Below are 27,929 nucleotides of genomic sequence, written 5' to 3' on the forward strand. Positions count from 1 at the left end.
GATTGGACAAGCCATTCAGATGTACGCTGGGGAGAGCCCATTGCTAGTGGGTGCTGAAAGAGATGAAGTAATGGGTCATTTCATAGAATCATAGACTGGTTAGAGTTGGAAGGGACCTTGAAGATCATCTAGTTCCTACCCCCCTGCCATGGGCAGGGACACCTTCCACTACACCAGGTTACTCAAAGCCCCATCCAGCTGGGTCTCAAACACTTCCAGAGAAGGGGCATCCACAGCTTCTCTGGGCAACCTGTTCCAGTGCCTCACCACCCTCACAAGTAAAGAATTTTTTCCTAATATCTAACCTAAATCTCCCCTCTTTCAGTTTAAAACCATTACCCATCCTCCTATCACTACACTGCCTCAAAAGAGTCCCTCCCCATCTCTCCTGTAGGCCCCCTTTAGGTACTGGAAGGCTGCTATAAGGTCTCCTCAGACCCTTCTCTTCAGGCTGAACAACCCCAGCTCTCTCAGCCTGTCTTCATAGCACAGGTGCTCCAACCGTCTGATCATCTTTGTGGCCCTCCTCTGGACTCGCTCCAACCAGTCCATGTCCTTCCTGTGCTGAGGACCCTAAAGCTGGACACAGTACTCCTGGTGGGGTCTCACCCAAGTGGGGTAGAGGGGCAGAATCAACTCCCTTGACCTGCTGGCCACACTTCTTTTGATGCAGCCCAGGATGCAGTTGGCTTTCTGGGCTGCAAATGCACATTGTCAGCTCATGTTGAGCGTCTCATCCACCAACACCCCCAATTTCAATCCATTGCTGCTCTCAATCCATTCTCCACTCAGCCTGTGTTCATTCTTGGGATTGCCCCAGCCCACATGAAGGACCTTGCACTTGGCCTTGTTGAACTTCATAAGGTTTGCACGGGGCTACCTCTCAAGCCTGTCCAGGTCCCTGTGGATGGCATCCCTTCCCTCCAGTAAGTCAATCGCACCACACAGCTTGGGGCTGACAGCAAACTTGCTGAAGGTGCACTCAATCCCACTGTCCATGTCGCTACAAAGATGTTGAACAGTACTGGTCACAGTGCTGACCCCTGAGGAACACCGCTCATCACTGGCTTTCACTTCGACATGGAGCCATTGATGGCAACTCTTTGAGTGCGACCATCCAGCCAACTCCCTATCCACGAAGTGGTCCGTCTGTCAAATCCACATCTCTCCAATTTAGGAACAAGGATGTTTTGTGTGACAGTGTCAAATGCTTTGCACAAATCCAGGTAGATGATTTCAGTTGCTCTTCCCTTATCCACGAGCGCTGTGACGCTGTTGTAGAAGGCCACCAAGTTTGTCAGGCATGATTTGCCTTTAGTGAAGCCATGTTGGCTGTCACCAGTCACCTCCTTGTTTTTCATATGCCTTAGAACAGTTTCCAGGAGGATCTGCTCCATGATCTTGCTGGGCACAGAGGTGAAACTAACTGGCTATTTCCATCTGTAAGTTATATGGTATAGCAGCAAGGCTACCATAATTCACTTCTGAGAGATGTTTCATGCTACAGATCTTTCTTCAGCTTATACGAACCATTGAGGCTACAATTAACAACATTTTTCAGGAACTGAAATCACCAGGTAATAAAAATATGGCAGATGAACACAAACAGTATTGTATACACATAACAGGTGAAAAAAATGCTCACCTGACTACCACTGTTGCAGAAAAAGGAAATAAGATTATGCATTTTATATTTATTTACTTATTGGTAAAAGGTGGAATATGTTATTAAAGACAGCTGGGGTTAAAGCCAGTTTAAAATAAGCAGGATGTAATATAGAAGCCTACTCTGAAACTGAAAATGCAATTTAAAACCATAACCCTGCTTCTTAAAGGTCCTTGGGTCATAAAAGGCATTTTTGCACTGAATTTTTCCCATTCAGTTTGATTTTAAAATTTGCGTCACATGTGTGACACATGTAATACACATGAGTTTTCTTCCATCTTTTCCTCTCTTAAAAAAATCACAATAGATAACATGGTTTTTGTTATGTTTCAGGAATTTGGAGTCCCAGCACAGTGGGTTATTTTTAGTTCTTTTGAATATTAGTACGTCCTGTCCTCCTCAGCTCTGCAAGCCACAGGGAAAAGGCCGTGGTGGGACTCTCACCAGAACTTACCCGTCTTGCAGTAATTGTGCAGAACTTACTGCGCAGAAAATTATGGACAGGTGATGGAGCCATGTCTTCCACCCAAGGCTTGGTGTCTTACCTGAATAATTAAAATGAGGCATTGGCATTAAAAAAGGGAAGACTATTTAATTCTTAATCAATTAATCACTGCATAATTTTAATCTTTTCCAGCCCCTCATTCAGCTAACACTAAAGACGTTTCTTTGGTAGATGTATTGTTCCTATAATATCTCCAACACAAATTCTGCTTAAGAACAAGAAACTTGTTTCTTGCTGATGTCTTACTTGACATCAAGCTTGTATGTGAAGAGGTAATTTGTGCTGATCAGCTTAAAATATGAATACATTTTTACATTATGCAAACTGAAATGAGAAATTTTGGGTTATTTACTGTCAAAATAAATTAAAAAAAACCCCACAAATTTTTATGCTGAACTAAAGACTTGCTATCCTGGGAGATGGTAAGTGAAAATAAAGCCACAGATATAAAAGATAAAGGAGGAGCTTTAGGTGGACAAACTTGAAATAAGAAATAGGTGGTCATTATTTCTGAAATACGGTGCAAAAATTAAAATCTCCATTTAAAAAATATCTGATCAACCACAGTTTCATCTGGCTCTGGCAGGAGACTCTGAGAAACCCTGAGTTTCAAGTTAGCATACTGTAGATAGAACTGATGTTGTGTCCAACATATGGCACCTGGGGCTGTAGAAGGCAGTTTAAGGTCAGTTAAAAGTTCTTTTAAGAGCCTAAGACAATGTTGCATGTTATTTTATGCAAAATTATTCTCATTAGAATTCATTCTAGGGAAACTATATACACTTCTCCCAGGTGTTTTGGGGAAAAAAATGGCATCATCCTAAGTCTAGTAAAATGCCAAGTTCCACAAGCAGAAGCTCAGGAGTTGCTCTCTGCTGAGAGCTGTGTTTGTCTGGATGATCAACAGCCATTTTGCAAAGTTGCAATCTCACTTCCCTAAATGACGACTGTAAAACCAGAACTCTACTTAAAGCGCCAAGTACGTGCAGCTGCAGTGGCAGTGAAGGTGGAGAACCTCCTTCTTCCCACTACCTGCTCTGGAAACTGCTCAACAGCCCATTGGGGGCAACCCAGCCCGATACAGCATGTGAGAGCCCTCCTGAGCACATCAGTTACGCCAGATGCAGCTGCTGTAAGGAAGTAAAAGAAACATTTTCTGAAACTAGGAAGCTTTTTTAGAGGAAGATGGAGAACCCACTTCTTTTATTCCCCCAACTAAACATTTCTGCTTCAAAGGATAAATCCTATTACAAAGTCATGAAATCAACAATTAAAGAAGAGCCACATAAAGCAAGCAAGCCTGGGTAAGTTTTAAGGTCACGGTGACATTCTGAGTGTTCTGTTTACATAGAGGAATCTTCTAACATAGCTTGTGGGTACGAATTTAGGGCACAGATCGTTTCATTTTTGACTTATATATATGAAAACTCATGAACTGCAAGTCTAGGAATTGTATACATAAAATATTAATTATCATGGAATTATTTTTTAAGAACAGAAACCAAAACAAATCATAAACTAAGAAAATAGAAAAGGAAGGTTTCAAGAAGTTCTGAGAAATGCTTCTTTAAAGTCTGAATATGTTCCGGGAAAGTTTCTTTTTAAAAATTTCAAATGACAGGAAGCAATACTTCCTTTTTCTTTGCGAAATATTAAAAGTAGAGAATGCTGAGCCAACTGTTTGTGTTCTCTAATGTGAAATTTCACCCCTAATCTTCTAAATCTAAATCTAAAGATTTCTATTTCTCTTTGCCAGTTCTTCATATGTAAATTTGTGCTAAGGTGTAAAGGAAAAAAATCATTGATGGGAAAAATATATGTAGAAGTAACATCAATATTACTATAATTGAACACAGGGGGATCTATGATACCAAAGCAGAGATATTAGTTAAAGGAAATGTTTGAGAAAAAAACCAACCCGCTTTCAACAAGGTGCCTTGAAAAGCTACCCTAATTCTGTTGTAGAGCTAAGCAGAAGAGAAATAGGCTCAGCCTTCTACTGCAGAAATCTGAATTCCATGAAGGTGATCATCCTGGTAAACCTGGAAACTTGACAAAAGCAGCAAGGTAAGCATTATAGAAGACTGAGTCGGTGGGGATTCCTTTCAGGAAGTGCCTGTGTGACTCAGAACGTTTCCTGCGTTTGTGTGTGTGCATTCAGACTCGGCAGAGAATAATGCTTTCAATATCTATTTAATTTAAAAGTTAATAATCTAACCCAAGTGTACAAACACTATAGAATTACCTGGTATGCATCATGGTAACTCACCACTAGTGTTTTCACACCACTAAGTGTAGACCGGTCCCCATACGCTTACAGGTACGTTTAAACCTTTACCCATGCCAATGGCATTTTTATTAGTTCACTGACTATATTGAGCAAGCATCAACTCAGAAATGTAGCTGACAAACTACTGCTTACAGGGAAATCATACAGGTCCTTGGAAAGCCTTACAGATTTTCCAAAGAGTTCTGCGATGTACAAATGGCAGATACATGTCAATACTGAATGCACAGTTCCTCAATAATTGCAGAAATTGCTTGAACAGTCTTATCTCCAGAATTCAGATACTTATGTTTAAACACTGTTGTAATATTGTCCCTGTTAGTCTTTTTCTCATAAAGATGCAGGGTGAAATCTTGGTTTTGTTGTTTTCAATAAGAGCTTAGTTGCTGACTTCAGTGGGGTACCAAAATCTCACTGATATATATTAGGAACAGCATTTGTAGGTCTTGACTGAAGAGAAGGAATGTGTTAAGTACTGCAACTCCACAGCCCAGGAAATTTGCTTCCCCTTTCTTTCCATCACAGATCACTTCAGAACACTTTAGTGCTTCCCGTGCTCTTTTGTCTTGTTAAGCTTGATGAACCTTGTTTAAGCAGCTACTGTCTTTGGGACCAACATGCCTGCTTTGACCAGAACTGCTTCTACACGCCCTTACTAATTGTGAACACACGGTAAAAATCGCATAAAGGCCCTAACTCTGTTTCTAGAACCCATGAAAAAGTGGCCAGGAAATGGATATCTAAACATTTGCAGCTATGCATCTGGATAATTAGGCAATATTTGTTGCTCACACGTCCAAATATCATGCCCATCCAAATGACAGGATGATGTACTTATGATCTGGAAGATTTTCCACTCCACAATCACAGGTGGTTTCATTACTTTTTCTCTTTCTTTCTTGTTCTCCTGCTGGCTGTAGTCTTAATTCAATGGTTTTAGAGTTCTCTCAGAAATGCAAGACCTTGCAATGATTGAAAAAAGGTAAAACAGTGCTGAGAAACCCCTTTTCTGTGTCTCGGTTCCAGCCATGTAAAAGTATGCTGAGATTGCATCTAAAAAAAGAAAGCTCAGCCTCCCTGCCACCTGAATGCAGACAGTATTGGGTGGCTGGTTAGCCCTGGGTATGTCATACAAAGTACACAGCCATCAATGCATTCTTATCATCTGTGAAAAGGCACTTTCAGAGGAAGATACAATAGTAATAAATAATTCTCTGAAGAATTTCCCTCTTCCACCAGACCATCACTTCCTTGCTCAGCCAACTGCCTTTTACCACGTTACTCTCAGCCAGGTGCTTGACTAATGGGGATTCTGCTGTTCTTATTGTATAAAGAGAAACTGGTAGATTATTGATGATCTTTCCCTATATATAGATTATATAGAGAGATATGTAGATTATTATTATATGTAGAAAATGGGGAAATAAAAGAAAAAAGCAAATATACTTTTTCAAATAATAAAGTGAGGTAATAGTTTGGGGTTTATTATTTAAGTGATTTACTTAGTTTTTATGGTTTCCAGTCTTCACAGGGCTATTAACTAACGTAAGTAGAAACAGAATTTAATCAAGTAATGCAGATGGACAGTGTGGTGCTAGTGAAAATGCCTATCACCTGTTAACTAGTTTCTTCTCACCTTTAGAAAGTGGCAAAGCTGAACAAATCTTGGTTTCTGTCTATTATTGCAGCTACTCATTGCTGCAGCCAGGTCTTGGGGATCTATGAGGCTACCGGGTTGATGCAGTTTCTGAAGGAAAATTAGAAATTCACACTAGGAGTTTCCAAACCCAGCAGAGAGCCTGTGCAGCGTTCTGTGCAGTTGTGGTCTGCGTATGTTGCCTGAAGCCATCAGGGTTTATCTTTCACTATGAGCAAATTAATTTCTCTAGCTATGGGAACCCACTGTTCCCAGACTTACAAGTCCACACAGTTCAGAGAACTGCACTTTTTGTACTTCTCATAACTAAAAAACTCTGTATAGGATTGAGGTCTCATTTTCCCTGACTCCAGGACTCACCTACTTTACTGCCTACGTTCATTTCTTGAATTTCAGTTCTCCAACATTTTTCCCTTGCAAGAGCTGTTTGTCTCTCCCTAGTGAAAAATTTCATTCTTATAAGCAACGACTTCAGCTAGGAGAAATATGACACCTATAAAAAAAAAAATTAAAATCCTCCTTTTAGTTTTGTGCAAACCCAAGATCATTACTGGCTTAAGTTCCTTCCCAAAGTGATTGGAATTTCCTTTCACCTAAACATGTGCGTACAGATTTTACCAAGGGAACTCAAACTGTGTGAATCAGGCAACAGAACAGCAAGCCCCCGTGAGGAAAGGGGAATCATATTCAAGAAGTGTTCAGACCATAAGAAGTTGTTCTAACCAACTAACCCTGGACAGGTTGCTTATTGATACTTTCCATATACTGGGCTTTGCCCTCGAATGAAAATGTTTCTAAACGTTAATATTGATAAAGCAGCTGATAAAAATTGACTTCACCTTCAGGCTTGGAACTTAAGTCCTAGTCGTAGCATGATACAGTTCATCTCTGGGCCTACCCCAGTTCTGGTCTACTAAAAATTAAAGTACTGCTCAGGTGTGTGTTCAGGGTTATCTATACAAAACCAAAAAAGAGTTTCTTCAAAATTCTATTTGCGTAACTGAAGTAGGGTGTTCTTTCTTCCTTTCCGCGTTATTCTCTAGGACAGAATATTTGAAATCAAAGTAGAATACGTGCAACTTGACATATATGATGAAGAATACGTGGAATTTTATAAATGGAGCAGTGTGTTTCAGAAGAACATGACATTTGAAATATGTTTGTGGTAAACAAACCGGTCTACGTGTGCTATCACCCTATAAGACTATCACCTAAACCATATTGCTACAACTTTGTCTTCAGGCTATAGAATTTCCTGTATTTCATTAAAAACAGACTGTGGTAACACAGCTTCAAACTGAGTGCATTCAAAACCACATCTCTGCAAGAGTATTTTTAAAGTTTAAATAGGTGACTGACCTGGTTCCCTTATGAGTTTTACCATACTGCATGATCTCAGTTCCCTTAAAGATTAGTAGAGCAACACGAACACTGAAGAGAAAAATCTGTGATCTGATGGTTTTTTAAAACAGGGGAAAAAACTACAGCTCTGCAGGAAAAATGTCAGAAAAAAATTGAATCAAATGTTTCTGGAGTGCCTAAGAGAACGAGCTCCTTTAGTAATGTGATTTAATCAAAGTCTTTGTGAAACAGTCCTGAGCAGTAACAGCAATAACGGTAACATTATGTTACAACAGCTGCTACAACATGTAATGTTGTATATGTTGTATATCTTACAACAACATATGTTACAACAACTTCATAACTACACAATATGCACAATTCTTCAAAACCACTTTCTGTTTCTTAAGCAGCGTGTCTCCTGAAGAAGCAGTGAAATGGGGAGAATCTTTTGACAAACTGCTTTCTGAGAAAGGTTAGTATTTTTTTCCTCTCTGTGCAGACTGTTGGGATGGAAAATTGACGAAAAATGATGGAAAATTTAAAAATCCAGTTGTGCACTTGAACAGACCTGGCAGTTACCTAAACTAGGTATGATGGGTCATTCATAGCAGCATGTGTTTCTGCTCTCCTCACATGCTTAGGCTATAGCATACTGTCAGCTACTGAAACTAGTTCAAAATAACTTTTAAGTTCCATATTTTATTAAACAAAGTAATATAACAGACAGGAAAGAGTTCCTTCAAAAAACAGTAGAATTTCATTTGAATATTGCTCAAATATTCCTGACTGCAAGACTAAACCTTAAAAACGAAAACATGTTTTATGTACCTAAGAAAAGACTTTGTCACTTCTGATAGAGCTGGTTTCTAAACCAGTGATAGGATCAAAGCTGGCCATCATTTGAGAGGGCCTGTTGCTTACCTAAGTATCAAATGCACAGATGTCCCTCCTTCCATTTTGGAGGAACACACGTGTGATCCAGCATCCAGCCACAGTGCTGGACACCGTGTGCTTTTCAAATCCGTTCCTTGAACAGCTGACCTCAATATGATTGCATTACTTCCACAGATTAAGCATACTTGGGAAAGAGAGTATCTTCAGCGTAATAACAATAGGTAAAGCAGATTGTAAAGCTAATGGCTAAAAGCCATTAATTTTAAGTTGTTACTGGAGAACAATCTGCTTATGAGCAAAGTTTAAAATAGTGTTTCAGTCAACCTAAACTGATACTCAGCTGGAATAAAGTCTCACTTCTACATACATCCACATGTTTTGATTGCTTCTATTTCTAAATTCACGAGATCTTGGTAGTGGACTTCTACAGATGCTGAGAATTCTCTAATGGGAGTTACAGCACTCAGGATCATAATGAACTACATTTCTTCAAAAACCTTTATGTATTTTAAATAATTATTTATAATGTGCTGTAATACAAAAGGAAAACAACCTATTTTGTTACCTTGCACAGACTCTGTGAGAGTGTAGCTCTCTGATAAAGATGTGTTTTTTTAATGAAATTCAACATTCCCTTCTGTAGCTGGATTGGATGCCTTTACAAAATTTCTGAAGACTGAGTTCAGTGAGGAGAACATCGAGTTCTGGATAGCTTGTGAGGATTACAAGAAAAGCAAAACTGCACATGAACTTTTGCCAAAAGCTAAGACCATTTATGAAACATTCATACAGAAAGACGCTCCAAAAGAGGTACAGTAAAAAAGTTATTCATTGTACACAGTACTTGACACAGTTGCATCTGATGAAATCTGCTTTTAAGAAGTGCGTGCCCAGGAGCAGGAGCAACAGTTAATCATGTAGTCACTGACGTAAGAAGGCTGTATCTTAAATGTCAAAGCTCTGGAAGGAAATCTGGAAGCAACTGCATAGATTATTCTCCCTGTCCTTCATACTCCTTTCAATCAGCCCTCCGTGTTAGCTTCTTAGTGTAGAGAATGAGTTTAAATATTATATCATAGGAATGAGAGATTCCTAGTGGTCTGTAAAGCCAGGAGATATATACACACACACACATACACAGGGTATATTTAAGAAAAAATAGTGATGTTAAATGTTAAAGCTGCAGTGAGACATATCAGCTAGCATTATCTGCCTTTATTTAAAGCTACTTCCAGAACAGTAGATTTATTCTCCCTTTCTCTTAAGCCAGTAATTATCTATTAAATGATTACATAACTGAGATTGAGAAGCTTTTATTTTAAATAAGCCAAAAGACTAAAAGAGACTAAAAGAAACTGTTAAATTAAACATATCCTTAAAAATAATAATTATGTTTTAAGCACGGACTTTTCTTGATTGATTCCCCCTACTTCCACCCCCCAGCTCTAATTGCATATGCTTGGTATGTCACTGTCAGCACATACACAAAAATACGTTGATATATCAATCCTCCCCAACACTAAGGCCTTTTTATATTACTGTAATAGTGCAAAAATTTTTCATATTTACAATTTCTTTGTGTTACTGAAGTGTGTTATAAAAGATTCATAAATGAGCAAAAGGAATATTTTTTGCCTGGTCTAGGAAGGAGATGAACAGGTTGGGAGATGAACTCTCGCTGAAATCACAATCAGCCTCTTCAATAGGTCTTTTGGACTTACAATTTCCTGTAATTCTACCAGGCTTGAGCAGATCAAATATGTCACTTATCAATGCTCCTTTTCCCCTGTACTCTTTTTATTTTTTTCCTTGTCAGAATAGCAAAAGTTAAACACTAACTGCTACTTCCCTGCAACAAGGATGAAAAAGCTGTAATTCTCATTTTAAGAGAAGGATTGCAAAATGGTACAATTTCCACCTGTAATTCCCAGAGATTCTATTTAAGATTCAGTTTTGCTTTTTTCCTGCGAAATGTCCACTTTGAAAGACTTATGTCCCTTTTTATTTCTTTCCCTGCTGCATGTCTTTGGGGTGGACCTTACTTAAAAAGAAATTCTTTGAGTTGTTTGAGGTAGAACTTGTCATTGCCAATTGATCGATCTATAAGCAGTTATGGTAGGGCACCAAGTGTTGATACTGTCAACGCTTGTGAGATTGACGTAAGCGACAAGATGAGCAGGAGGAAAGCTGGGCAGGGGACAGGGTGTGGAAGTCATACTTTGACTAACACAGCGATTTCTTTATCTGTCATACTTTTGATTTGGTGAACGTAGTGTGGGTGCTGCTGTTCACCTTAACCAGTTGGCTTTGGTGAAACTTCCTTCCTTGGGTTCAACGGAGCAGCTGAGACCAGCCAACAGCATCTCATTTCAGACCATGCAGCTCCGGAACTTGCATCTTCTCTCTGGCTAACTTCCTGTCCAGCAGAGCTCTTTTACACACAACTTTCTGAGCATACAGTTCAATAGGATCATAAAATGTTAGGTTTGATGAATGGACCATTTTATCATCACTAATTGCTCTACAGTTCTTAGTTCTACACTATTTATTCTGCCTAGCTTTATGGAAATGACAGATGTATCTCAGTGCGGGAAAAAAAAAAACATATTATAGAAGTCACTTTTTGGCTGGATCAACAATTTTTTTTTTTTTACATACATTCTATCTTATTTTTCAAAATAGCATGCTTAAATCGGTCCCTGACACTTTAATAAAATTATCATACTAATGAAATCTTCCCAGGGTGAATGCCATGGTACATGGAATAAATGATCGTTTTGATATGCTTTTCCCATCTAAAGCCTCCAGAAACCCACTAAAATAATGTTTATATTTTAATTATTAGAGTTTTCTCACCTTCCTACTACCAAAACTATACACAGAAACCAGAAATTTTGAATATTCACTAACATATTCTAATGACACAAAGTTCTATGTGAATCCAAAATGGGAATGGAGGGAGTTCTGTATTAGCCTGGTGTTGCAAAGCCTGACAGCTGCAACTATGCCAAGATCACTATGAGAAAGTTACTTTTAGTCAAATGTCAATCTTTATCTTCTATTTTACCAGTTTTCCATTGTACCAATGACATATCTGTGCAGACTTTCTGACAGCCACTACTGAACATGAACATACTAACTAATTCTGTGGTATTAATAGCCTGTTGTATCAGGGATTCAAGGTCCTCTTATCAGAAAAGACTTTCACCAAAGTATAGTATCATTGCTATGGATAATAACACAGGATATGGTTGAATGTTCATTAAAGAAATACAATTTTCCTCATTCTCCAGGTGAATTTGGACTTTCAAACCAAAGAAGTCACAAGTCAGAATGTTCAGCAGCCCATCCTCACCACCTTTGACGCTGCACAAAACACAGTCTACAGGCTGATGGAGCAAGACAGCTACCCGCGCTTCCTACGATCTGATCCTTACTTAAATTTGGTTAAGGGGAGAAATCCCAGTCGTCCTACCCTTAGGAGACGATCAAGGTCTTTTACTGTCAATGATTTCCAGGGTGTACGACCAGACTTTACCATTTGGTAACGGAAACTCAACCTTCATAAATTCTAGCTACTGCAGCAACTCATACATGTCTTAAAATCCAAATCCTTAGCAGGTGTAAATGAATGGAAAGCAAAGTGACATGCGCTTATAGCAGAGTTCTGTAGCCGCTAATTAATCTCATTTATTACAGAGAAGTAGGCAACTTATTGGCAAGACATAGCATGTAAAGTTTTCATACAGTATTTTTTTTAAACTCAAGCAAGAGCTGTATCCATATTTGGAGGAAAAAACTGAGTTTCCTGCATAAAAATGTTGTATAAAATGCCATTTGATAATATCCACCGTGTATCCCGGGCCTGTATTACTCAGTACAAAGTTTCATCACAGTTAGAATCTATATACCTGGCCTTTGCACATATTTATGTTTCTGCAATATTTTCTACACTAAGCACAGAGTACTTTTAGTATTTTCTCATACTGCAAAACACATGGGAACATTATTAGGTATAATGTAAAGTTGCACAGATTTTAACTACAGCCACTGCATAATTAAAATTTAGCTAATGCATATTTTAAGAGGAATATAAGAATACCTATTTAATTTTGGGGGGTACATTTTGTACTGCTTTCTTATTTCATATGTCTGTTCTTTGTATTTAAGTTATACTGTATAGATTAGCTTTGCCATCAAATACTAATTTTTTGCAACCAAATGAGCAGCAACAAAGAGCCAAGAATGCTATTTTAACACAATCTGTGTCCTTAAATATCAGGTCATGTGTATGTATATATATATATATATAATGTTTTCACTTTTATTTGTAAATATTCTTGGTATAGCCACTTGTTACTAAACTTTGTTCTAGATTTTTTTCCTGCCTTTTATTTTGAAAAAGAATCTGAAAATTAACAGCTCTTGGACTCAGGTAGTGTCCAAGACTCAGAACCTTCAGTTCTACCGATCATTAATATACTCTCTATGGTTATAGAGGAGGAATGAGAAATCTCCCCTTTAATTTCTTTAATAGTAAAGTCAGGCATATCCTTTCCATAGTCAGTATATGCAGTTATCCTGTCCTTTTCTTTCAGAATTGAGGTTACACATATCTTGAAGCGTAGGGCAATTCTTAAAATCTTAAACATTGGTTCAGTTTAGCACGTGACTGCAGGATTTAGTTGTAACTATGACTTGTATATTCAGTTGCTTTGCATGGAATTTAAGCTTTCTCCCTTTTCTTCCCCTTTCCGTAAGTGGTCAAAATGAAGAGGTACAGTTCTTGAGGGTAGGACTTCATGCTCATTACTAATTCAGGGTATATATGAACTGCATATGAACTGCTTGATCAGGGAGTTTCCTTGTCTGCTTTACTAACTTTCAATAAATCTGAAGTGATCTACTTAAAAAGTTGTCAGGATTCACTTTATCACTAGTACATCGATGAGTAAAACATGAAGGCTTCACTTCACTTAAAATTTAATACTGTAATCGTTGCTGCAATCATTGCCATTTCAATCAGAAGTCTTACTGTAAGGAAGCAGAGACCAGAACTCACCGGGGAACGCTGCTGAACTGCAATGACCTGGGAACCATCTCCAAGCTCTTAGCTTTACCTGGGGAATAGACAGGAAACACATTTGTAACTGTAAGGCGGTTATGATCCTCATTACCTTTCCCGAATCCAAAAACTCTAGGACTGTTCTATTTCTAGATGTAGAAGTGGTCAGAACCTGGGTGCAGTGATTCAGGAATAAATTGAATGTTTTTAGTAGGGTTGATATTGCATTTCAGTCACCTTTATCCATATAAAATGCAGCTTTGGAGCTTGTCAGCCTCCTTTTTTTAAGAACTGTTTACACTTCTGTTATCATTTGTCAGAGGTGTCACATGAATGAGTGAATGCAGTGAAAGGCAACATTCTAACCCAATTTCATCGCTGAAGTTGGTACATTTTTCCAGATAGATCACTTACTCTTGCTCTTTGACTGTCTCTCCCTTAAACACAAATCATTTCTGCCAGAAACAATCCCGTCTCTGATTAGGGAATCTCTAATGTCACCAACAATGTCTGGATGCCAGAGTTCTCATATTTAACATATGTATGTTCCTATGCTTTGTATGACTAACTTTGTTAGGGAAAGAGAACAGATTTGAGAACAGACCTTCGTGAACATTAACAGTGGGTCTGTTGCAACACAGGCATAAGATCCATACATTTGCAGCTAGATTCTCCCCTGGTGTGATTATTGTCCTTCAGACCAACTGAGAATCCACACCTTTACTCTTGCCACAGATGAAATAAATGAAAAAAAAAAAAAAAGTGTATATTTAATACTGTTGCAAAATCCAAACAAATGACAAATATAGCACCTTGAGTAAGACTTTTTCTTCTTAACAGAAAAAAATAAGAAGTTGTTAGTCAAAACTGTCTGTAATGATAAATGTAAGTCAGCAGGCGCCCTTTGTTTCATTTCACAGACACGTGGAAAATTTTGCTTATCTCCAGGGAGGCCTTCCTCAAAACCATCAGGCTGTAGTACTGACAGTGCTAGTCCCTCTTATGAGTTTTATAATGAAAACAAACAAATATGATATTCCTGGTTGCTATTTATGCATGTATGTTTTTCAAAGATAATTATAAACCGTAGCTGAATTTACAGCAGACTAATGCCATGGGAACTACTGTAAGAAGAAAGACAAGACAAATTCAGAGAAAGGAAGGCACAGGGCACAAAGATAAACTAAAATGACATAATTATCTGGCGAAGGTTTTTTTCTAAAAAGGCTCCTTTCAGTGAGAGAAACTAAGTGCTCTACTATTTAGTGCTATACTGTAATTCTGGGAGGTGAACTAAGCATAGATTTAGAACAAGTCTGTGATGCTGTTCCAGGACTGATCAGACTAAGGGCTAGCCCTGCACAGATGTATTTATAGCATCAACCTTAGAGTAGTGCCAGAGAATGTAGTCGGGCTTCTCTAGTTTTGGCAGACTCAATGCCGTAGTTATGTCAATCCTCTTGTTTACCTGACCTACTGCAAATAATACATATACAGCACCTATCAGGCAAGTATTTTTATTGAGGATTTATTTTATGTAGTAGCATTTTAGATTTTTATGTGCCATTCAGCATTCAGTAAGAGCTCTCAAAATATTCCTCTTACCAACACAATAATTTACCCTACATAAACACTTCACTTTACTCCTTATATACGTGAAGTCTCCAGACCCAAAGTACAAGGGAAATAATCTGCTGACTTGTATAGCACAAAGGTTTGTCTCTTGTTTCAATACTTAGGTCTAAGTGGAGGCTTTAAATACGCTGAATTATTATCTGCTGTTCTTGTTTAACTTGAGGGAGATGGAAATACAAATAGACATATATCTTCTTCGGCTTTGGGGATTTGTTACTGTGCAAAAGACAACTTGATTAATTTTTGAACTGACAAGAAACAACAGGAATGAAGTGTAAGATAAAGAATCTCAAAGAAAAAAATAGATTTCCATCTTCTAATAAAGCAGACAATGGGTAAAATGGCACTTACATGCTTTTCCATGCTACAGCTTGTAAGCGACTCACAAAAGGCAGATCATTTTTCTCTCCTTTTTGTCCCCAGCTACTCTGCCTGCCTTAATTAACTACTGCTTTGAATGCAGTTCCCTCTCCTTTCCACGCATACTGTCAAAAGGCCTCAACTGAAAAAAAAAATTGCATAAAATCATCTTACTCTCTTCAGTGATTCATATGCTCATAAACTTATGCCTCGCTCAGATGCCTGTCCCACATCCCGCTCTGTTTTTTGCATTTTAGTCAAATGCCTCAGTCAAATGCCCTTCCAGCTCCTGCGTTGCTCTGTGCCAAAGATAAAAATATATTTCCTCTAATCACCACCCAGCTTGCCTCCATTCCTGCTTTTTTCTTGCTAATGTCTTGTTATCATCTTCCTTTTTTTTGTACTCTGATCATTTAGGGCTGGCCTCATAAAAGCTCCCTCTGTTTTTATACCAAGCTTTTCTCTCTCCATTCCTAAATGGCATCTGTTTGTGTAACCTCCTCATAAGTCTCCTTGCAAGAGTTTATCTAGACACCAAGATTTACAGTCTAGCCTCTATCTTTGCCCTCTCTGTGAAACAACTAAAATTAACTAGCATGAAATATAATCCTATAGAAGTCAATTTAGAGTTTTCAAACAGGACAGAAGATTAAGCTGGAGCCTAACATAAGGACAACCCTGAAATGTTTCTTCACCATGCAATTTGCTTGTACTTTAGAAACTCTCATTTCTTCATAACTTTCCACATTTGTTTTAAATTTCTGCATTTAACACCGCTTCAGTTTTCCCTTAAGGAAGAGAAGGCTCCTAAGGATTAAATCCTCATGTGGACTGTCCCCCTGTGGGGGACTCAGTAGGAGCTCTCCTACGTCATACACATACTATGCCCGCGTTACTGGCCTGTTGGCACACAGGAGAAGTCAGACGTATGCTTCCTTTTACAAAGAGACAACCAAGAACATGGGTACATTGGTTTTCCCTTTGATTCAGTACCTAGCAGTGCTTGGCTTGGGATGGACCACCCGCAAGGCACTACTCAAGAGACAACTGACATGGGGAATTACAGTTCAAGAGCTTTCCGAGGCATAATGCCTACCTTTTGTATATTCTTATGCTGGTGCAATTTATACCTGTCTCCAAGGACAAGATCACAATATGGTCCTATATAAGCTTCTTGTGCAAATAGGAAGTTCTTGTGATGCTATGTAAATAACAACGTATTCATCCGGGACACAAGCTGTGCCAAACACTCTGCTGGTTAGCACTAAATGAGACTCTTCAAGGTTGCACATTTCCTTGAGAATTGTTTCCAATTCTCTTCTAATGTAGGTTTGTGCTTGTATAGTACTTGGAAATCCTGTATATGAGGAGCCCAGAATGCTGTAAAACATTTTGACAAATTGTTCTTGAAATCAAAACATTTTACCTGAAGGGCATACTTTGCTTGGGTGGAAAATAGCAGCTCATTTTCTTATGCAAAACAACTCTGTGGCATACTGAAGACACACAGAGTTATTTATATGGAAAAAATATTTTTGTGAGTTGCCCATGCTGTGCAGTGCTATTGGAAGGTAGGCATTTACATAGTGCTGTGATTAAAATGTATTTGCATGCTGTACGACAGGCGTTTCCATGTTACTGGGATGCCGGCAGTGCTCAGATCATCTTGGCTTCTCCCAACATAAGAAATGCAGTCAAGCCTCCGTTTGCTTGAATTGCTTGGACCAGCAGAACACTAACGTTTTTCTGCTGAGATTACACTATACAAAACAACACCATCCAAGCAAACGCAGGTATGAGATGGACTTAACAGAGGCCAAACGCTGAATGGCAATAATATATTGAACGTGATCCACGGGAAACAGCAGCACACCAAAACAGCTGTTGGAGAGTTTGACCTTTTCTCACATTGCACTCAGGTGAGTACAAGGAAACCCCTTTAGGGACATATATAAGTGAAAATGATTTCTTATGTTAATACACCAATAGTTTGAACATGAAGAGTCATTTTATACTGTCTATTGAGATTAGTACCTAGCTGAGGTGTGGGTCAGTGGGACAAAAAATTACATGCCCTATTTCCCTAAACAGGCAATGGCTTTTCATAAAGGCAGATAACTCAAACTAACGCCTAAAGAGAGCTAAAGAAGAGTATCAGTTAAAAGGAAAGCAGTAAGCCTAAAAGTTCAGGAGATTTAAATATTTAAGAAATCAGTGGTCCTTAGCAAGCAATATTGGCAAAGGAGGAAACGTTCAATCAATAGGTCCATAGTCTGTTTCCTACAGTTCTAGCTCTCCTATGGCCTGTCAAAGTCAGAGGACTCAGAACAAAAATCCAGAGCACAGTCAGCAGAGTTATGGAAATGTTAAGCCAGCAACCTCACCAATGAAGTTTTTAAAATACACTGAAATTAGCTGAGCAGATAAGAGCCTGAGCTACTCTGCAAGTCCGGTCTGGGTTATTCGTGAACTGAAGCTGCAGACATCAGCAGTGTCAGCTGGATCCAGGTTTCCAAAAAGTTTAGAAGTAATTCCATGTGCAATTTTCAGCTCATCTCTAGTACATATTTGTATTTCTTTTTGTTTGCTTGATACTCTTTATTATGAATAGCTAATACATTTGCACAAGCAGCAGATGCATTTATTTTAATAAGATCACTTTTTCTCTTTATGAAATTTCAGTAAAACATTAGAGTTTCTTTTCAGAAATTAAGTTCCAAGCAGAGCAAGTATATGAAAATACTACCAGCTACCTTTTTTGGGAAGAGGTGACTGTGCTTAAGCTTGGTTAACATATGTGTGATTTTTGTGCTGGGACAGTGATAACAACCACCACATTATTACCTGCTGTGTACCTGAAATAATATCAGCTTATGTAGCTAAGCAGTCACTGAACAGCAGTTACACAATAGTGAAAATCCCACTTAGCTTCTTTGTGTTTTTGTGAATTGTGATCAGTACCCCATAAAACTCAAGCAGCAACTGGATTGCATCCATCTGTTACTCTGTGTGCTGGACAAGAATACCCATGGCTTTTAGGTGTCTGCTAAGACTGACTTAAAAATATCTATCAGCACTTAAAATCTTAAAGAAATAGTCATGTCCATCTGTATAATTAAGATATCAGGCAATTAGATAGAAATTTTAAAATATGCATCTGTTGCACAGTTTGGAACTTTTTTTTTTAATTAAAAATGTGTATCATCAGATGATTATTAAAAAAAAATAAGCACAGATACTGCAACCCTTCCTCTCATAAATAGTCTCACAGGAGTTAATGGGACTATTATATAACAAGAATTGTATTACCTCTTCAAAAACATAAAACTAGTCAATTTATAAACACAGTTCTAAGGTGTGTGAATAGTAAAATCATTGGGATTAGACATGGGGTGAACAATGAGAAATGAATGGAGTAATCCAAGAATGATGTGTTGCTTATTTTGGTGTCATCTCTGTCCTCAAAGAAACCTGGAGGCCTTTATCTAGAATTTTTTTTCAGCTTGGCTGAAAATTCAGCACCTATTTTGAACTGCTCCTAAATCCTGGCTACTTCTCAGTGAGACCCTAAGGTACACAAAAGTTAAGTCCCTTCCTAAAAATACCAAGAGATAGTAATGCATGGCAAGGCCTGAAGAGCTTTGCAGAACTTCCTGTTTGCTACCTGAGAAAGGTAGACCAGCAATCACAAACCACTAGAAAAAAAAAAAAGGGGGGGGGGGGGGGTGTGCTATTTCAACAGTAATTGACAAACTGAAAGAGACAGTCTCACTGGTAGAAAATCCAAGTTGTAGCTATTTACAGTCTGCCAGGCCAGAAACTCTACAAATAAATAATGTTTGGATTTTGTATTATGTTTATCCTCTTTTACCAGAGCTCAAACCGTGGACTGAATCAGTCACAAAGGATTTAATGTAAATTCAGGTGCTGCAGGTTTTTTCTCCACCTGTGAGATGCTGAAGTTAGTCTTACTAGCACAATGCATGGAGGGTTCAGGTCCTGTCTGGCACAATGTTACAGAATCACAGAATCACAAAGCACTGTAGAGAATCAGGATTATAATTCACGTTTCTCTCCTTCTATTATGACTTTCAGAAGCGAGTGGTGCAAAGGTAAGAAATTGCAGAAAGGATTTGTATTTTGCTGCCAGGAATCTTTTTTAGTATTATGTAGGACTTAAAGGGGTGTCCTGGGTCATCATTTCCAGTTTCCTATTATCAAAGGCAACAATTTTAAATAATCTCTTTCATAAATATATGAAGCTCTATCTTTGAAGTACAGAGTAGAGAGGAGAAAAATTCTACTGGGAGACTGTTAAAACCAACATTTTTTCCAAAGCCTCTTTGATTTCCAGAATAAGTTTATTCACTGGCTGTTTATGTTTGCTCTTTTGCCAATATGATCCTTAAACTAAAATAATTCATTTTTCTCTCTGGGTTACTCCTCCATATTCAGAGAGCAATCATAGCTCCTCTCTGCTTTCATTTTACAGACAAACTGAAGTTTTTTATTTTTCTCCTGCAAGACAGTTTCATTCTCCTGATCATCCCAGTAATCCACCTCTATATCGGTTCCCATCTGATTTCAACTTTCTCAAGCGTTGTTGACCAGATTCACTATTTTTTGTCGCATGTGAAGTTCATCAAATAGTTTGGCCTGAAACTTCTTTTACAGATCCACAAAAGGTGAGGATGAGGAATAACCCCCTAACATTGCTATGGTCAAAATGTGGCGTGTGGTGCTTGGGTTTTGCTTTCTTTTCTTAGAAGACAGATGTAGCTAAAAGAAGCAAGACCGTGTCCTCAGTCAGGCAGAAAGCAGCTTTGTGTGTAACTATACTATATAGGAAAATCAAATGGGACCTAAACTCTTGAGGCTGCTCTACTTGGTGTAAAATATTTCAGCTGAGAAGACAATAATCCCTTACTCTGCAGGTTGGGACAGCTGGATCCCAGTTCCTGAACCACTGGAAGTTTGTTTGTGTCAAGTGGAACCAGGAGAGAACACTGAGAACCAGGAAGCTGGGTAGGGGCGGGTAGGGTGAGCAAAGGATTACGCAGCAGGACAAGATTTGGAAGGAGGGAAGAAGCCAATCAATAAGCCTGTTTGTTCAGGAGAGCGAAGGACAGCAAGGAACATAGAAAAGAGGAGGAAAGAATAATTATCAAAAGCAAAAGACAAAATTATATGAAAATGTTTTTGGGGTGAAGTGATGCTCCTAGAAGATAGTATATAGAATGAAGTATCAATAAGAGTAGAAAAAAATCAGTCCACTGGAAGTATCTAATGCTGCATGATCCCGTTATTTGTAACACCATCAATATGCAAATGGCCATCCCAACTTGGTCCCATTGTGATAAGTCTTGTGTGAGTAAACAAAACAGACAATGGCTCAAGGGCCTTAGACCTTCAAGATGTATAAGGTGATGGATAAACTTTGCAGATACAATATGAGAGTAAATAATTACAGTGAAGAATTTTCTAGTTATGTGCACTGAACCCATTTTCCTTTTTTCCTTTCCACAGTCAGTAAGCCAATGGTCAATGAGAAAAACCATGAGATGATTTCTCTGTGAAGATGTAGTTTCAGAACATAAATATGTTTTCAGAGATATTTGCATATAAACTGTTTTTAATTAAAATTACTTTTGGTAGATTAAACTAGAATGACCACTGTTAAAAAATAAGCCACGTTTCTGAAAGAAATAATTGTAAAGGAAACGTTAAAACAGTTTGTCAATTTGCATTGTACTGTTTGGTTATTCACATACTAATTGTATTGTTCCTGTTGTCACATTACCTTCAGCTTGAAGATCAGTCAGAAAAAGAAATTCTGCCCTACCTGTGACAGTCAGACAGTGGAACAAAAAATGCCAGTGAAGTGAGTTGTTGTTTATGGCTATTTTAATTGTAGGACATTTATGGGATGGGATGGGATGATCAACTTTTGAATAATCTGGACAGCTTTTCTTTTTCTTTCCTCTTTCAAGTGAATATGATTATTTTAATTCCTTAGTGTCAATTCTGTTTGCGATTCCCATTCAAGTAAATCCCATGAAGTCACTGAGATAATTCTCTGAGTGATAAGTAAATATAACACCAAATAATATTAACCATAAGGAAGAGAAGCAGAATTAGATTCATGCTGTCTGTTTTAACCTGGTCTTTCATTTTGCTTTTTTGATTGACAAGAAAGGTAGTAAATATTTACTAAACAACCTGAAAATTTGTTATATATTTGATAAGTTTATTACAATTACTAAAAAAATTCTCTGTTGATTAATTTCATCAGCACATGATGTCTCACGAAGTTCTACATAATGTTTATGTACAAAACATGTAGTTTTCATTTGTGTTTTCAGTATAGACTGACTATATTTGCACTCCAGTTTCCCTCATGAATGTGTGCATATAAATGTATATATGCACATTTTTATTCATTTTGTTTAAATATAATTTTGTGCAGCCTGTATACAAGTAAACTGACCGCTACAAAAAAAGCTTGCTTATTAAAGGTGTCAATGCCACAATCTATTGTAATAATTATAACCACAGCTACATAATATGGTGACACTATCATATAATCTCTTTATAAATTGACAATTAGAAAATACCATTACTGGTGATGCTGAGAAATGGCTCTGGAATACAGGTCTCAAATTAACCTGTATGCTACAGAGAAAGGTTTCAACAGTCTAGCTCTCAGAATCCCCGCAGGAATATCAAATACTTTTTACAGAATTCTAGGATGGGGTTTTTTTTGTAAACTAAGAAAACGTGTTATATTTTATACAGAAAAAAAAAAGTGCTTGGTCCATTTATCAGACTCCAGAGCCTTTTATCTCCTAAAATACCTGTTTTTTAAGTCAGTATATACAGAGGCAGAAAGCCAATAGTCAGCATAAAGGTCTTTCCACAGGTGATTTCAGACACCACTTGGTCAAACAGACAAAAGCGTAGTGAACTTCACTTCAAAAGTTACTTTAAAATGTTCTCCTTGGGCACCTTATCAGCCTTGAGAATACATGCTCTTATAATGGTAGCCTAGAGGAAAGAGCAGCAGAGCATGTGCAGGCAGGTGCTGTGTTTTAGCAGAAACTTTTCTGCCCTGCTTCCACTCACCCAAATTTCCCACCCCTCAGTATTGTGGACACTGTTTGTACCTTGTGATACTTTGCTGAGCCAAGGATGGCCTGCGCTACTTTTAGTTTGTATGAACTCCTGCCTTCCCTAAGGGATGTGAATATAAGACCTAAACGTGAGGTAGAAAAGAATTACCCCCCGTGAGTTTGCATGTCTGAAACCACAAAGACCAATTGATAAAAATCTTTCAGTACAGAATGACTAACCTCCATGAAAATTAAATTGTGAAGTTTTTCGAATGGAAACAGGGTCTAGTCAGAAAATAAAATTTCTGTTTCTGTCAAAAATCCTGGAATTCGTTTTGATTTTGCACTGAAACAAAACATTTCCAAATTTTCCAGTTTCCCCTTTCTTACCACCAAAGGAGAGAGAAGATGCACACAAACCATTCCAGAACTGCCAAGATGTTGTGACTACTATATTCATGTAGAATGTAAATTCAGTTTCAAATCCCCCTGCCTACCGTAACCTAGACAAGATATGCAGCTGGAGGATTAGAAAGTTGGTTTCCTTTGTCTGGCTAATACATCTTTACTATTTGTATAAAATGTAACAGTTTCAACAAAAGCAATGTGAGATACCGATCTACTTAATTGTTACCTACCTCTCGAGGTATTCTTGCAGGTTTTCTAGAGTTGAGGTGTCTCCTTGTCTCCTCATAAAAAAATCTGTACTGAAAATGGGGAAAAAAAATGAAAACCAACTGCTTACTCTGCTCTGGCCTTGCACTTTGAACTACTTGTTTTATCTTAAGATATTTCACAAGTGCAAAATTGTAGTTAAACATTCTTCATTCCCTTTCAACTTTTATGTTTAAAAAAATTAATATGCATTAATTTTACTAAAATTTAAAATAAGTTGAGATAAAACCTCCTGAGTAGACAATAGGGTATCAGCTTAACAAAATTCTTCATCTTTTACTACCTGTCTTTAGAGGTTACATGAAAGACCGGTTAACACTTGAAATTTCTACCTCAAAACTTTTTGCCGAGGACATTTATAAGATTTGATTTTTTTTTCAAAATTTTACTTTAAAAAAACTATTTCAAATTTTCAATTTTCAAATTTTAGTTACAAACCACTAAACCGAGGTTTACTGAAGAAGTGTGCTCCTTATTCTAAAACAAAATATGAGCTAGATGACCAAACAGATTTATTCCTGCTTATCACTAAGTGCTAGATATGAGACTAATGTTCATTTGGAGATGCCTAAGGCTGCAAACTGACTGACTGGCAAAATCCTGAGAAAAATCAAATAGAAAATCTGGCATGCAGGAAAGCAGGTAGGCACATGCTGATATCTCCCACAGGTGCTACTAACATTCCCACAAAATGTTTCATTTTCAAGAAATCATATTCTTCCAGCGCATAGGGTAATAAGAATTACTCACCCTGCTCCCTCAAGGAGATGGCAAATTGATAGACTAGCTACCATAGACTGCACCATAGGCAAAAGATCACAATGCTATTTTCAAGGTAGATGTTGTTTCCACAGGTCAAACACTGGGGAAACAATGGCCTGGTCTGAGTCTGTGGACACACTATTGGCCAATAAAGGTAAGAAGTGAAAATTATTTTTTTGAAAAAATGTGTGCCAACCCAGTTCACAAATGTTGCTGTCAGGTTTTCACACTGCTCTCCAGTTGGACTCTCCTCATGCTTTGAACCACAGCAGCGCTACCGTTTCTCCAAGCTGCAAACACCATATACCTTCTGGCCAGTGCTTAATGGGCATTTAAGAAAGCAAAAGTGCTCTGAAAGTGTTTTGTTTTATGAAGATAATCATTATTAAAGTCTCTGCACACTGGTTCTATTTTTCTTATTTTTTTAAATAAAAAAAAAAACCACAAACTGTTCTTAGGTATTCCTGTTACAAAGAAATATGTGTGTTGTACATTGACTTTCAGTCAAACAAAAAATGATTATTTCTAATATATCTAAAGTCACTTCTCCAAGAGATCCCATGCCTACTGACCTGAAACCCCAAACCACATGCAGCTTAAAAACTTCCTTGCCCCAGCCCCATTTTCCTGCAGTAACTTTGTGGACTGGTTCTTGGTGTGCCTCCCTGATTCTGAATATCATTAACTTGACTAACACAACTAAATTTGGGTGCTGTCAGCTTTCTTTTCTAAGAGCTTGTGATTTGGATTAATTTTAAAACAATTTATTCCAAACAAACCTTTCTTTGTTTCATTTTTTCTCTTAAAAGTTAAAAAAAATGCTGAACAATGGGGTAACGAAGAGTCCATCTCTTCATCCAAGTCTTAAACATTACTTGAAAGGAGGTGGAAGCGCTAATTAGGCTGGCTAACCTCAGTTCTGAGAGGAGCACACTACCACGATATGATTTAATTTTCTGCCTTCTTCTTAGACCAGGGGTCAACCTCAAATCCCTAATTTCCTAGTCACTACAAATGGTCTTGAAGAGCAAAATCTCCAGCATCCACTTTTGACTAGTGTGTCAGTGCTAGAGAGACCAAACCACGGCAGGCAGGTATTGGAAGCGTTCCTCTATTAGTAACTCTCTGAAAGAATTCCTTTTGTTACCTTATCATGGCTGTAATTTCATCTCCTGTTTATTTCTCTCATGACAGCCTCTTAAGACTAACTGCTGGCTGACAGGAAAACATTATCAGGCATATAAGTTACGCTATATATACTGCATATATATATACATACACATGTATGTATATACATACATATAATCTACATTGGTATTTCAGTTTTCCTCTACCTATCATCTCCTGCCTTTTTCCCCAGATGGCTTGGCAGCTTTTAGGACATTTTTGAAGTCAGAGTTCAGTGAGGAGAACGTGGAGTTCTGGCTGGCCTGTGAGGACTTCAAGAAAACCAAGTCCTCCAGTAAGATGGCCTCAAAAGCCCAAAAGATTTATTCTGACTTTATACAAGCTGATGCTCCCAAGGAGGTAAATAGGGTTTTTTGTGTACTTTGGGTACTGAGGATGGGAATCAAGTGGAAAGTTTGGATCCAAACTTCCAGGAATGACAGAAAATAAAATTCAACATGGCTGTACTTCCATTTTCATGTCAATTATTTACCAGGTAGAAAACACTCTGTGGAACTGAGTGAAAGCAAAGAAAGATCTCTTATGGTTTATACTTCAAATACATTCTTCACACAGGGCATTGGTTTATCTCACCTGAAATATCTACCTTAAGATTTTGGGAAATACATAGACAGTATCATTTGTTTTCTCTAACCATTTTAATAAGGCAAGGAGCACCATTTCCTCTGTATTTTAGGTACCAGTATATTGGAACGTTAACGATTGTATTTGTTCTTTTGTAGAGGTATTTTTGGTGTGATGAAAATTAAAATGCAAACTTGCAAAAATTTCCATCACAGCATTCCATTTTATCATTATTTAAAAAATGCTTACTGTGAAGGAAAAAATTGCTAATTAATTATTGTTCACATTCTACTCCCTAACAAGCTTTTACACTGATGTTTTTGCCTTTGATAGTGAGCATGCTTTGAGTGTCCCCATATGTCTTACATATGACTGAAATCCATTTTATTATTATTAAAAACAAAAAAATCCTTACAAGATACATAGGGGCAAAACATAAAACTATGCCGAGTACCTTCATCTCTAATTTGCTCTTTGGTAATCAGTACTTCATAGGATTTGGTTTGGCAAAAAGATGAAACAATCAGAAGCAAGTTTTTCCCTTCTATTTTCAGTCATGCCGTCTTTTAAAAGCCAAACAAAATGAAGAATTCAGTATGCTAGAAAATGAAGGGATGACCTTCCTGCTTATTTGCATCAGCCAGGGTATTTGGGAGGAAATTCAAATGCAGACTGTGTCCTGTACATGAACAGACCTCAGCTTTCCAATCAAACTGACATTGGTTTTATGCCTCCTTTCTTCCTTCAGATTAACATTGACTTCCATACCAAAACCCACATCTCTCAGAACATCTCTGAGCCCACCCTCAGCTGCTTTGATGATGCTCAGAGGTTAATCTATAGCCTCATGGCAAAGGACTCTTTCCCCAGGTTTCTAAGGTCAGAAGCGTACAAGGAACTAGTAAAGAAGCAACAGAATGGAAATCAGAAGAGATGGCTCCCATTTTTGTGAGAGACTTGAGGGATTATGAATTTGTAAATGTCTGCCATTGCAACTCAGTACAGATAATATTTTATTAAAGTGACTGTACAAACCCGATCTAAGAATTGCCTTTGCCAGCTTGTTTTTAAGTACAATATGTACATGGCACTTTCTAAGAACGGTGGAAAAATATTCAAGAAACAGGATGGAATATACTAAGGCATTTGAGCTACCTTCTCATTAAAGAAGTTTGCCATTGATAATTTTTCCAGTGCTTGCTTTATTTGTCAAAGTGTTTTCACATTTTTAAGCAGAATGTTTTGGTATTCTGGTTTGCCATTGATTTTTCTTTAGAAGTAAGGCCTCAAAAATAAAATCCTTTCAGTGGACTTGAATATATTTACTCATGCATTCATCATCTTATTTGTAATCTGCAAAAAAACATTAAAATACTCTTTTAAATATGTTTTATACCAATTCAAAACAGGAGAAGTAAAAATATAGTAGATAACATATTATGATAATATTTAATAAATAGGCAGCTGCTTTATAACAAATGTTCCTGGCATTCAGAGCAAATTAATGTTTCATAACACAGCTGTCTTCAATATGACTCTCTTCAATTTTCTTTGCATTTATTTAATTTAAATTTTTATTGAAAAGTCTCGTTTATTAGTTGTGTAGGCATTTTGGAAAAAAAAACTGAGTAAATCTTCCTCTGTACATTTTCAATTAATAATTCATTTTCTTTGCTTTTCTGAATGTATCAATGGTACTGTCCCTGTGCACTCATGAAGAAGTAATGGCAATAATCATTACCATTTTTCAATGAAACACAGGTAAACAGAAAAGTAGGCATCAGAGAAACAGTTTTAGGCAAGTAAGCATGTGAATCAGAATTTAGTCATGGCATTATTTTTCAAACAATATGATTTTTCAAACAAAAATATGATAGAATTCTAGTGCAGTCTTCAGGTGTCTCCAAATGCACACACTGATCTTGTTCATTGCTATTAGAGAATTTATTGCATATATTTAGGTGAAGGAAGGAGCTGTGGCATAGTATTGAAGAAAAAAATATTTTAAACCATACAGGGCAGGAAGAAACTTCACTATAGAAAATAATTCTAAATACAAGATACAGCAGTAAGATTTTTCTAAACAAGGAAGAATCTTTCATTTGATATGAATTTGATCCTTTTGATTCTTTTGCTTTTGAGCTGCTCTAAGCCTCCAGGAATCTCTCCCTGTTTGGAACTCTGTTCACGCCTTCTACACATTGTCCCATCCTCTATG

At 37.6% G+C, this 27,929-nt stretch overlaps 2 protein-coding genes across 3 annotated transcripts; both read left to right on the forward strand.

The window, feature by feature from the left end:
• The first annotated feature begins 3,164 nt into the window (after positions 1–3,164).
• On the forward strand, positions 3,165–13,262 carry RGS18 (regulator of G protein signaling 18). 2 transcript variants are annotated; one of them, XM_074152252.1, is made up of 5 exons: positions 3,165–3,475; positions 4,137–4,238; positions 7,867–7,931; positions 8,997–9,163; positions 11,647–13,262. In XM_074152252.1, exons 1-5 carry the CDS (start codon positions 3,357–3,359, stop codon positions 11,899–11,901), a joined length of 708 nt encoding a protein of 235 aa, XP_074008353.1. In that variant the 5' UTR covers positions 3,165–3,356; the 3' UTR covers positions 11,902–13,262. The 2 variants fall into 2 exon arrangements, with proteins under 2 accessions (XP_074008353.1, XP_074008354.1); XM_074152253.1 differs by having other exon boundaries at positions 7,870–7,931.
• Positions 13,263–21,283: 8,021 nt separating this feature from the next.
• RGS21 (regulator of G protein signaling 21) lies at positions 21,284–26,663 on the forward strand. Its single transcript, XM_074152254.1, has 4 exons — positions 21,284–21,294; positions 24,037–24,113; positions 25,320–25,486; positions 26,460–26,663. Exons 1-4 carry the CDS (start codon positions 21,284–21,286, stop codon positions 26,661–26,663), a joined length of 459 nt encoding a protein of 152 aa, XP_074008355.1.
• Positions 26,664–27,929: the final 1,266 nt, after the last annotated feature.

Source organism: Numenius arquata, chromosome 8 (genome assembly GCF_964106895.1).
Source record: "Numenius arquata chromosome 8, bNumArq3.hap1.1, whole genome shotgun sequence".
Taxonomy (NCBI): domain Eukaryota; kingdom Metazoa; phylum Chordata; class Aves; order Charadriiformes; family Scolopacidae; genus Numenius; species Numenius arquata.

Coding starts and splice junctions, on each gene's coding strand:
- RGS18 (XM_074152252.1), top strand. CDS start 3,357: ATGGAGAACCCACTTCTTTTATTCCCCCAACTAAACATTTCTGCTTCA. Junction 4,239..7,866: donor AACTTGACAAAAGCAGCAAG/GTAAGCATTATA, acceptor CTGTTTCTTAAG/CAGCGTGTCTCCTGAAGAAG. Junction 7,932..8,996: donor CAAACTGCTTTCTGAGAAAG/GTTAGTATTTTT, acceptor TCCCTTCTGTAG/CTGGATTGGATGCCTTTACA.
- RGS21 (XM_074152254.1), top strand. Junction 24,114..25,319: donor CACACTATTGGCCAATAAAG/GTAAGAAGTGAA, acceptor CTTTTTCCCCAG/ATGGCTTGGCAGCTTTTAGG. Junction 25,487..26,459: donor AAGCTGATGCTCCCAAGGAG/GTAAATAGGGTT, acceptor TTCTTCCTTCAG/ATTAACATTGACTTCCATAC.